The 12,746-nt window shown below is 47.4% G+C and overlaps 1 protein-coding gene across 2 annotated transcripts in view; it reads left to right on the top strand.

Annotated features, from left to right (window-relative positions):
• Window positions 1-3,542: 3,542 nt before the first annotated feature.
• The window catches only part of LOC123078297 (uncharacterized), a 12,551-nt gene continuing 3,347 nt past the window's right edge, over window positions 3,543-12,746 (top strand). For both annotated transcript variants that reach the window (XM_044500754.1, XM_044500756.1), the window contains exon 1: window positions 3,543-4,155. In XM_044500754.1, coding sequence (XP_044356689.1) covers window positions 3,767-4,155 — 389 coding nt within the window. In that variant the 5' untranslated portion in view covers window positions 3,543-3,766. The remainder of the gene's footprint in view (window positions 4,156-12,746) is intronic.

Below are 12,746 nucleotides of genomic sequence, written 5' to 3'. Positions count from 1 at the left end.
GCATGATGGCGACAGATATGTGGTGGTTTTATGGAACTCGGATATATGGTGGATATATATGGAAGCGAATATGGCAAAAACAGTGCGGCGGTGGCATAAAAAATCTATGACCAGAACTCGAAACTCTAATATAACCAGGTGCTAAGACCACCAAGTAGACACAACAATGCAACCATAAATTCAACAAAGCAAAACATTGGACAAAAATTGTGAAAAGGATCAGACTGTTTCAGATATGATCTAACCCTTTTGTAGACTTTAGGTATGAAGAACATATGCGATTTAGACTATGAAAACTAATAAATTCTCACCGAGCAATTTGAAAATCTGATACCACTTGATAAAGGCGAGGGTGTCCCGATATTTCGATGGGAGGTAGCTATCATTTTGGGTGGAAGTCAACTTTGATGATTCGAATACGAATGCACAAAGACGTCGTGCCTTAGGAATCGTTAAACAACTGCAAGCAGCTATTGAATATGTTGGAGCACGATCAACCTGACCATGAGGGTCGATTTCCTACACACAAACAAAGGACAAGCAAGAAACTAAGATTGCAGTATAGATATTGTAAATTTAATAGGAAAGCTTTACTAATCAAAGTGGGGTTCTGTGACGTCTAGGTCTGGTCGTTGAACACAAACAAGGGACGCGATTTGCAACTATGGCGAACTTTAATCTAAACAGAACTTATGTCTCAATGACACCCAAAGAGTTGTATTTATAGGGGAAAAGAGAGGGAATTTGGTCCACCCTTGGCAAGGTGGGACAAAAACACCTTTGAGTTATTTCGCGTACAATACAGACTCTAAAAACAGCCTATGAGAAGGTATTTTGAAATTACATGGCTTGGTCCAAAAATAAGGTGGCGCAACACCTATAATAAGCTATGGACGAAATTTATGAAAGGTCATCTTGTATATTTCACTCATCTCCTTGTATGCCGTCATGGTGGCTTCAAAGTGTTGAAAACTCCATTCTTGCTCCCTTCGTGCGCGCCTTCATCTCCACACTTGATCTTGCCCCAGTGTTCATCCCTCCCCCTTGTCCATTCTAGGCCCTTCATTCTTAGATAACACAAATGTATCCAATTTAGGCATCACCTATTCTCATGAACATTAGAATCGTTACCAAGAAACGAAAGTACATGATAATTTAATTGGCGTGTGCGAGCTCTAGTAATTTATATTTCTATTGTTCAATGTTTTTGGTATAGCTATTACTGGCTTGATAGATTTGAAGTGATTCCACCTCAGAAGAAAGCATGAGGACATTGTTTATTTGTGGATGCTCCTCCCTCCCACAATACATGGCGCACACACTTTCCAAAATAGAGTTTGACCAACTAAACATGGGTTATATTTCACAGCAAATATATCACCGGATTTGTATTTGCACAAAGTTTACATCTTTTAACACACATAATACAAAACAAATCAGTGAGAAATTTGAATCACACAAAACAAGAGTGGCATGTAAAAGGGAATAGAGTGATTATTTCTGTATGACGCCAGATTCATGACGTGTACTATGCATGACAAGAAATAGCAACTGGGTTATTTTGCAGGTAAAGGGAGTTGCTAAAAATTGATGCTACTTAAGCTTTGTATTCCATGTCTAAATTGATTCCCTCTCGACATGCAAAAAACCATAAGATGAGTTCACTAATGATAATGCTTGGCATGTTTGGCGCTTTTTGTTGTGAGTCCTTATTTGTGTACACGACCATTCATACTCCGTATAGTGAACCTATTCATGGTCAACATAGAAAATCAATCCCTGCTAAAAAAATAGAAAATCAATCTAAGCACCAACACCAATGCAAACATAACTGGATAAATAATTGCAATGATGGATGGTTTGTGATTTCGAGCAGGGGAATTTCCCTCTTTACTTCCTCGATACTTCAAACTATTATTGTGTCTATAATCATACACAAATTGCCATAAATAGGGTTACCATGGTAAAAAATATGATGTCAGATTTATAGTAGAGTCCTCGAAATATTTATGTCTCACTTGCAACGCACGGGCAATTACATTCTGTTTTTTTTGCCGGGGGGGGGGGGGGGATTTGTTTTTACAAAGTTTGACAACATCACTCGTACATTCTTTATCAATACATTGCAGGTGGATTGGTTTCAATTATTTTTCATCTGTTAACGGATATCTTTCCTTTACATGTGAAATTTGACATGCATTATATTTATATATGCAATTGCTACCAATTAAAAAACATTGCAATGCACGGGCAATTACATTCTGGGCAATTACATTCTTTTTTTTTCTCGCTGGCGGGGGGGGGGGGATATTACTTAAGGTCGATAACTATTTTTACAAAGATCTACAATGTCATCCGTACATTCTTTATTGAAAAATACATTGCAAGTGGAGTGGACTTTAACTATTTTTGGTCTGTCAATGGTTATCTTTTGTTTACATGTGAAATTTGACATGCTTTATATTTATATATGCAACTGGTACAAATTCAGCTAGTGACAATGCATGGGGATTCTACTACTATAGGTGGTTGGATGTCTCAGATCATTTGGATTCACAAAACTTGTGCTTTTATAAGTGTTACTCCTCTGTAAATTAATATAAGACCGTTTAGATCACTACTACTTTAGTGATCTGAACACTCTTATATTAGTTTATAGAGGGAGTAGTAGATTAGTAGATAGTAGATAGATTGAAAATGCCAAATGGAGACCGAGCTCCATGGAGACCTTAATTCAGAAACTTTAAATTTCAAACTTTTTAGTTTCTATTTTTTAAATATCTAGAGACATAATATACGTGTATGTAAATTTTCATGTAGAAATACGTTAAAATAAGAGCTACACATAAAAAAGAACTGGGCAAGCATATGTACTCTTCAGCCTCAAAGTCCTGCACGGTAGAACGGTAGAGAAGTGGCGACAGCGGCGTGCCGCAGTGGTAGTCGTTCGGTGTCTCGGAATCTCGATGTAATTCTTAATATGTTTGAGATTGTTTCTACTTCCGGTGAACTTTTATAATAAATCCGATCCTTTTCAAAAGAAAAGTAATTTTACACACATACACCTTTTCTTGTATACATGTGTATTTTTTTCATAATTTTTTAAACAAGAAAGTTTGAGTTTTGAATTTTTCAAAATTAAGGCCTTCCTAGATCTCGGTCTTCAAAATGCCCTACTCGTAGTAGATGAATTATTACAAAGACTTCAATAAATACAATGCAATCGGACCGGAGTAGCAGGACAGCCATTCGTATACCTACTTGAACTTTGCTATATATTGATAAAAGAACATTAACTTAGCTACATTCAAAGGTTTCTGAAAGAACCACAAGTCGCTTATGGAAATTAACCACTACAAGTACAGGTCAACTAATCACAATTTTGTCAGCAATCAACACCATCAAGTTGACCAAGAAGCGCGTGGCGAAGAGGTTCAAAACACGACCAGGCCCTGTCGCAAGCCTTAGTGGCCCGCTAGGCTTGCTGGGCCTGAATGGGCCCAAGTTACCATGTAAACTACTTGAGCTAGAGAGTGCGTGTGTGTGTAAGGCAAGCGGGACAGAACGGCTGGAAGTCGAGGCACGGCTCGTGAGTGTAGCGTGGACGAGTTGTCGATCCCCTTCCTCCTCCTCCTCCTCCATTTCGAATTGTAGATCAAGTTGCTAGCAATGTTTCCATGAAATACAATTGTGAGAGAATTGGTGCTAACAATCTGGCATTAGAGTCGTTCCGACTCTGGATCTTCTGGTTCACCGCCATCACACCATGCTTGCCGACCGCCGTCGAGCTGAAGCCATGGACCGGATCTCGTCAGAGACTAAGGCAATCTACGATCTTCCTCGGGCCGATCTCGACGCCGCCCTGTCGAAGACCACGTCCGAGAAGAGCGAGGAGATGGTCGCCGCCCTCGCCAAGCTGGACTCCAAGCTGGATCAACTTTCAAGATGCATCGACGCGGTCAAACTCGGCATTGTTCTCGACCTCGACGAACTCCACGAAGAACTCATGACTGACTGCAGTGCCGCATCGTCACGAACCACGCCGCCATCACCACGACCTCCGCCTGCGACTACCAAGCAAGCCCTGCCAGGTAGCGGATCCGCTGGCCAAGAAGAATTCCACAACGATTCTGATCAGCAAAGCACAAGACCAAGGTAAGTCCCGCCACCGGCGCGAGCTACGCACCAAGATTGCAACTCATCTCTCCAGCTGATCCTGACCTCTGAAATTGTTTGACCCTGTTTTCCTGATGCTCCAAGTTTTGTCCCATGAACTGAGCTTCCCCGATTTGATGGATCTAACCCCAGGCTGTGGCAAACCCGTTGTGGGGACTATTTTCGGTTTTGGAACACACCTGACAGTCAGTGGGTTTCATTTGCCTCTTCTCTGTTTGATGGAGCAGCAGCTCGTTGGTTAGAAGTAGAGCAACGCAGAGCCCCCAATGCTACTTGGTCCGAATTCTATAGTTTGTTGTTGTCTCGTTTTGGTCACAATAAGCATCAAAATCTCTTGCGAGGGATGTTTAGCAACAAACAAACGGGGTAATTTGAAGAGTACGTTGGACAGTTTTCTGAATTGTATGTTCAACTGACGGTTTATGAGGATCATCCTAACACCGTTCACTATGTGACTCGTTTCATCGAAGGATTGGCACCCTCGGTGCGACTGTTGGTGGGAATCCAGCAACCAGTTGACTTAGGCCCTACTTATTCATTGGCCTTGCTATCTAAAGAACTTGCTGATTCGCCAAAACACCTTAGCACCCCTTGTAGGTGTCAAAACCGGCCGATCTCGGGTAGGGGGTCCCGAACTGTGCGTTTGAGGATCAAAGGTAACAGGATACCAAGGGGACACGGTGTTTACCCAGGTTCGGGCCCTCTTAATGGAGGTAAAACCCTACTTCATGCTTGATTGTCTTTGATGAGTATAGGGGTTACAAGAGTTGATCTACCTCGAGATCGTGATGGCTAAACCCTAGCTGTCTAGCCTATGTGAATTCTGATAGCCTCTACGGACTAACCCCTCCGGTTTATATACACACCAGAGGGGCCTAGGGTTGTACAGAGTTGGTTCACAGAGGAAGGAAATTACATATTAGGAAACCAATCTTGTCATCCACGCATAGGAGAGTCTTATCCGGACATGGGGGGAAGGCCTTCTGCCTTGTATCTTCACGGCCCATCAGTCCGGCCCATATGGAATAGGCCGGACACCTGAGGACCCCCAAATCCAGGACTACCTCAGTAGCCCCTGAACTTGCCTTCAATGATGATGTAGTATCCGGCTTATGTCTTCGGCTTTGCAAGGCGGGTTCTTCATCATACTTCAGATTGACGACAGTCCGGTTCTGACCTCCACGTTCTACCTTTATGATTCCTTCCTGTTGTCGCCTCGATTTCCATGCACTGTGCGAATGCGAACGGTCCATAACTTTTTGCAAATAAACCCCTTATCACGCACGGGCGGCATCTACATAAGGAGGTTAGATCCCAAAATGCCATCCCACATCACGCAAAGAAGAAACGCCAAGATTAGCCACAAAAAAGCCTTCTAACATGGCCAGCGCCCCAGGATCTTCTTCGTGCCCCCATGACCCTCAAGAGGGCGACTGGCAGAGCTGCTCAGTCCCTCATCTCCAGTTGAGTTGACTCCAGACGCAGGGCTATCTTCCCTCGCAGATCTAGTCTTTGTCCGAGCGGGATTGGCCTCAATCGGCAACGATGTGATAGCTGAAAATTTCCCCAACCCCAGTAAGGAGGAGAGGGTGTGCTTTGTCCCATTTCTGTTGCGGGGCCTAGGATTTCCAATCCATCCCTTTCTCAGGGGTCTATTGGAATTCTACGGCATTCAACTTCACAATCTTACCCCAGGTTCGATTCTGCACATCTCAGGTTTCGTTGCCGTCTGCGAGCTGTTCTTAGGCATTGAGGCCCATTTTGAACTATGGAGAATGTTCTTTTGCCTTGTTCCCCACCATCGACAAGGCTCTATATTTGAAGTGGGCAGCATCGAATTATGGCGTATAGCCGGATCCGGATACCTCGTTGGAACTCCCAAAGAGATATACCCACAGTGGTCTTCAGAGTGGTTTTATATGGATGACGTCCCACTGCTGGACCCAGTTCGGCACGGCCTTCCTGAATTTTCCAGCGCTCCTCTAAGGAAGTGCCTCAACTGGCGCCCCCGAAGTCCCAAGGATGAGGACAGTGCGGAAATAAAAAGGTTAGTCAGCAAGGTCAGATTATTGGCCAATACCAAGCTCTCGATAATCGAGGTTATGGCCATTGCAATTAAAAGATGCGTCCAACCTCTCCAGTCCAGAGTAACTCCCTTATGGTGCTACAATGGAGAAGACGACGCTTCGTTACAGACACAAGTGTCGCGGGATATCCGTGACCACCTATGGGACCGGGCAGCCCCTTGCTGGTTCGGCGGGGGACGTCGCGTTGTACAAAGAGCATATCAGCGCACGACAGCACGGCAGAGAGCACACAAGCAATTTACCCAAGTTCGGGCTGCCGCGAGGCATAGGACCCTACTCCTGCTTTGGTGGATTGATGGTGGAAATGAACGTGGTGGTGCGTGGTACACTTGCCCGGCAAGGCTTGCCTCAGGGCTACGGTGACACACACGTGTATGGTGGCTTGGGTTTCTCAAGTTTCCAACCCTCTACCCCCCTCCTATGATTTCCATGGGGCCTCCTTTTATAGATTAAGGGGTCACCACAGTGGCAAAACAGTCATTACCCACTGATATGATAGCAAACAGTGCTATCATACCTAACTCTGCGGGCTGACAGGGTGCATTAAATGCACCGCTCAGTGTCACATCACTAGCTGCCCCGCAAGGCCTGTCGGGATTATCTTGCCAGCTCCGCATCTATTCTCTGGACATGTCGATGGACGGGTGTCATCTATGGGCTTCTTCTGTAGGAGGCGGCTGCCATGTGGCAAATGCTGCCACTTAATGATCTTGCGGCTTGACACCGCACTGATTGATGACGTGGGTCGTACTTGCTTGATTGGCGGTATGGTTCAGGACACGCAAGCCCCGGCAGGCCCTGCCGAGGGTCTTGGTTGCTTGCTTCTGGTGGTGGCCTGGCCCCTTGCCGGGCTCGCCTGCCCAGCAAAGGAGGCCCTTCTCTTGCCGATATCCTGTTCCTTTGGCTCGATCTCCATCTCTCTGGGCTGCATGTTGGTTCTTCGAGTCTCTTGGCTCTTCGACCTCTGACTTAAGCTGGGCTCCAATCTTGATCTTATGCCTATGCACAGTTGAGCAACAGACCCAGGGTTTTTGGGAAAACTTTCTTTTTGCCACTCTAGTTTTTGCCCACTTTGCTTATGCCACTCTAGAATTTGACATTTCACTTTTGCCACTCTTATCTTTTGACAATATATCACTTTTGCCATTCAGTGGCAAAAGCAAAAATTTCAGAGTGGCAATTGTGATACATTGTCCAAAGCTAAGAGTGGCAAAAGTGAAATAAAAAATTATTGGTTTTGCCACGGAATGGCATTTGTGATGTATTGTCAAAAGCAAAGAGTGGCAAAAGTGAGGTGTCAAATTCTAGAGTGGCATAAGCAAAATTGGCAAAAGCTAGAGTGGCAAAAACAAAGTTTTCCCAGGGTTTTTTGCACCGACAGAAGCCCCCGGGCCTGCCCCGAACGTGTTGCTGAGCATCGTCGGGGTAGGGCCTAATAAGTGCACAGGCAGAATTCCTGAAGGGGTTGGCCCCTTGAGGTTTTTCTTCGCTGCTTCATTAGCCTTGATCTTGGGGACGGTTTCTGATTCCCCCGCGCGTGGTGTAAACCCAACAGTGGTGGGGCCGCGGCAGTGATGTCCCGTGAATGACTTTAACGCACGGGGTAGAAACCGCCAAATTACTCTTCCCATAGCGCGCTCTTATCCTTATCCACGTATGTCGCATGCATAGCGCGGGGTAGGTAACAGAGGCGCGTGGTGCGAAAGAGCATCTTGAAGAGGGCCCGCCTGTCTTGAATTGGCGGAGGAGGGTGGTCGTCGCCCGTTGATGGAGCAGCTGCCCTTCCCCGCCCGGTCTATAAAAGGAGGGGCGGAGGAGGGCGAAGTCATTCATCCCTGCATTCTTCCTCCTCTTCTCTTAATCTATGCTCCTGCTTGAGTGCCCCTTTTCTCATTTTTTTCCTTCCGCCGCAGTGCCTGAAGGAGGGAAAATTAAAAGAGGGGATCACGGGGCACTTATCTTTTTTCAATCTTTAATCTGTAGGCAATCGCCAAATTTTAATTCAAATAATGTAATCTCTCAAGTCCATCTTTGTATTCTGTAATGCTTGTACTTGTAACTGCATATGAATGAAAAGGATGAATCATGTCGGGAACTCGTGCATGTATGTCCATGCAGAGGCAAAGTGCCTCTTTAATAGAATAAACGAGTTTTCCCCGGCAGGATATCCTGCCAGCACCCTCTTTGTCTGTCGGAGAACTACGTCTGTCGGGGAACAGATAGAGAGGCCAGCCCCCTGGCAACTCCTTTTTCCCTAAGGCCACTACGACCATCGTGACCCAAACAGCGTTCGAGTCATGGATGGGAGCACCTAAGTTTCAAAGAGAGAGGGGCGAGGTTTTCTCATGCAAAGTTGTAGCTTTACAGAATACTAATGGACAAGAGGTGAACTCATCTGTTTGGCTTGCCGGGGATCGCCGTGCCGTGCAATCCTCTCGTCCTTTATCGAAGCCAGGTTCACGGCAGGAACCTGCAACTCCATGTAGATGAGAGTGAATGCAGGATTCAATCCTATCTATATGCATATGCAAATGCTCATGAAGTGCTTATGCAATAATCTGGGTGTGCTTGTGCATGCATGCAATCTTAGTTGGGGCCCCCCTACAGCGCTTCTTTATTTTCTCTTGCATGGGGTCATCGCCCCAGCTTGTACAAGGGGTTACATGCAACTTCGGCAATGCCATGTACAATGGGTGGCTGCAGGGCAGGGCCCGGTAGCCTCTGCGCCTTACGGGTAGAACTTATGGAGATGCTCAATGTTCCATGAGTTTTGCAACGGTCTGCCATCTCCGGTCTCCAGACAGACTGCGCCAGATCTGGAGACTCGCACTATCCGGTAAGGGCCTTCCCACTTCGGTGATAACTTGTGTGTACCCTTGGCGGACTGAACGCGCCTAAGGACAAGGTCACCTTCCTCAAAACTCCGGGCACGAACCCTGCGGCTGTGATTGCGATGCAGGGCTTGCTGATAGCGTGCAGCACGCGTAGCGGCCCGGAGACGGTTCTCCTTGAATAGCACAGCATCGTCATGCCGGTGCTGATCTTGCGCTACTTCATCGTAGGCGAGCAACCGAGGAGACCAGTAAATGAGTTCTGTGGGGATAACTGCTTCTGCCCCGTAGACTAGGGAGAAGGGAGTCTGCTGCTTAGCTCGATTAGGTGTCGTTCTGAGGGACCAGAGAACTACCGGCAGCTCCTCGATCCACCGCCTGCCGTGCTTCTGCAGCGTATCAAAAGTCCTTGTCTTGAGTCCATGAAGCACTTCAGCGTTCGCCCTCTCAGCTTGTCCATTGCTCCAGGGGTGTGCCACAGAGGCAAATGAGATCTTGCATCCGAGGGTTTGAACATATTGCACGAAGGCGTGACTCGTGAATTGGGTGTAGTTGTCAGTGATGATCCTTGCTGGAACTCTGAAATGACACACCAATTCTTTCAAGAACTTGATAGCTGACTGAGCAGTAACCTTCCTCACGGCAGTCACTTCCGGCCACTTTGTAAACTTGTCGATGCCGATGAACAAGAATTCAAAGCCCCCGATTGCTCGGGGGAAGGGGTCGAGGATATCGAGCCCCCAGACCGAAAATGGCCATGACAGAGGGATTGCCTGAACAGCTTGGGCGGGCAGGTGTGTTTTCTTGGAATAGAACTGACAGGCTTCACAAGTCGTAACAAGCTCAACTGCGTCTTGGAGGGCTGTGGGCTAATAGAATCCTTGCCGGAATGCTTTCCCAACTAATTCCCTTGATCCAATGTGTGAGCCGCACAATGCTCTGTGAATCTCAGCCAGGAGTTCCTTTCCATCCTCCTGGTAGACACACTTCAATTTCACACCGTTGGGCCTCCTTCTGTACAGAGTGTCATTGACAAACTGATACATACTGGCCCTCCGAGCTACTTTCTCAGCTTCATCTGGGTCGCCGGGGAGTTCTCCGGTTTGGAGGAAGTGGACGATGTGCCTTGCCCAAGTCGGAGCCTGAGGCTCGGCAACGAGGACTAGCGGCACCTCCTCAGCTGCGGGAGCACCAGCCTCATTCACCGGGTCCATAGGCCCAGCTAGAGGGGGTGGTCCGGCAGGCTGTGAGGAGTTGTTTTCGGCAGGGTCTGTGCCGGGAGCGGATGGCTCGACCGGGAGAGGCTTACCGTAGTCCAACTTTCTCCTTTTCCGGGCCATTGTGTTGGTGATACGGAGGGTTGAGAGAGGTGGAGAACCAAAGTTCCTGGTTCCACAGGAAGCTTCTGCGCAACACAGTTTGACAGGTGATCAGCTATGTTGTTTTCCGCACGAGGTATGTGCTCTGTTTGCAACCCGTCAAAGCGCTCCTCCAACCTCCTTACTTCCTCAACGTATGCTTCCATCAATGGGCTTTGGTAATCTTTGTTGACTTGTCTCACCACTAATTGTGAATCTCCTCGAATGATCATCTTCTTGATTCCCAATTCTGCTGCAATCCTGAGCCCGGCAAGGAGCCCTTCATACTCAGCTGTATTTTTGGTGGCTTCTTCCCTTGCAAAGTGCATTTGGACGACGTACTTCAGGTGCTCCCCGGAGGGGGCAACAAGAAGCACTCCAGCTCCTGCACCTTGTAGGGAAAAAGCACCATCAAAATACATAATCCATTCTTGGGGGGATTCCTTGCCGGGGAGAGCTATTTCTGTTCCTTCCTCATCAGGGGTTGGCATACATTCTGCAATAAACTCTGCCAGCGCCCTACTCTGAATGGTTGAAGTGCTCTCAAACTTCAAACCAAAGCTGGATAACTCCAAAGCCCACTCCACTATTCTGCCAGTAGCCTCAGGGTTTCGGAGTATCCTCTGCAAGGGTAAATGAGTAACAACCGTGATCTCATGGGCTTGGAAGTAGTGGAGCAGTTTCCTTGAGGCCATGACGAGGCGAAAGATCAACTTTTGCACACCAGAGTACCTCGATCTAGCTCCTTGTAACAAGGAGCTGACGAAGTATACTGGGCGCTGCACCACTTTCTTCCTTGCCGCTTCCTTGGGGTCGCACTCATTGCCGTGCTTACTACTATTCTAATCCTCTTCTGACTCTGCCGCGGTCTGGCCGCTCTCTGCTTCATCCACTTCTTGCTGTGCTACCAAGGCTGCACTAACCACCTGGTTGGTTGCTGCCAAGTAAAGCAGTAACGTCTCTTGAGGTTTTGCGCAACCAAGGTGGGAACAGATGACAGGTAAGCCTTCAACTCTTGCAAGGTTGTACCTGCTTCCGAGGTCTATTTCATTGGCTCTGCCTTCTTCAAAATTTTGAAGAACGGCAGGGCACGCTCGGTGGATTTGGAGATGAATCTGCTTAGCGCGGCAACGCATCCCATCAAGCGCCTTACATCTTTGACTGTCCTTCGCGCTTGGATCTACTCAATGGCCTTGATCTTGTCGGGGTTGGCTTCAATCCCTCGGTGGGACACGAAGAATCCAAGTAGTTTGCCGGAGGGAACGCCGAATATGCACTTCTCCGGGTTGATCTTCAAGTTGATCTTGCGCAGATTAGTAAATGTCTCCTCCAAATCCTGGATAAGGGTGGCCTTATCCTTGGTATTGACCGCAATGTCATCCATATAGGCCTCTATGTTTCTGTGTAGCTGTGGTTCAAAACCTATCTGGACTGCTCTTGCAAAAGTTCGAAAAGGCATGCGGAGAAAACAGTATGTACCACACGGAGTGATGAATGATGTTTTCTCCTCATCCTCTTTGGACATGAAGATCTGGTGGTATCCGGAGTACGCATCTAAAAAGGAGAGCAGATCACAACCTGAAGTGGAATCCACAATCTGATCAATGTGCGGCAAGGGGAACGGGTCCTTTGGGCAAGCCTTATTGAGATCTGCGAAATCAATGCAAAGCCACCACTTCCCATTCGCCTTTCGAACTACAACTGGGTTCGCCAACCATGTAGGGTGCAGTACTCCTCTGACCAATCCAGTTGGCTCTAACTTCTTGATTTCCTCGGCAATGAACTGTTGTCGCTCCAAGGCTTGCTTCCTAACTTTCTGCTTGATGGGTCAGGCATATGGGTAGACAGCAAGGTGGTGCTCGATTACCTCCCTGGGAACACCGGGGGTATCGGATGGTTGCGAGGAAAACACATCGATATTCGCCCGCAGGAAGGCAACAAGCGCGCTTTCCTATTTGTCGTCAAGGGTGGCGCTGACGGTGAAGGTGCCATCAACACCAGCCAGCCCTGTTGGGACCTTCTTCACTTGGGGTGCTGCAACCTTGGATCTTTTGCTGTTGGAACACTCCGGCACGTCGTCAACGGGTGTCGTGCACTCGGAGGGGGCACGCTTCCCGGACTCCTTGCCGGAGGTCCTACAGTCCCTCTTCTTTCCTTTACTTTCCTTGGCGGGGACCGTTGCTACCGCAGCCTCTACTGCAACGGCTGTCACATCCTAGCTAGTTCATGCATTAGAGTGTTGCATCATGCTTACTTTTTCCAGAAAGTTGAAATGGGGATGCCAGAAACCCCCA

The sequence above is a fragment of the Triticum aestivum genome, chromosome 3D, assembly GCF_018294505.1.
Source record: "Triticum aestivum cultivar Chinese Spring chromosome 3D, IWGSC CS RefSeq v2.1, whole genome shotgun sequence".
In the NCBI taxonomy this organism is placed as follows: Eukaryota; Viridiplantae; Streptophyta; class Magnoliopsida; order Poales; family Poaceae; genus Triticum; species Triticum aestivum.
This window is presented reverse-complemented; position numbering and strand designations above follow the sequence as displayed.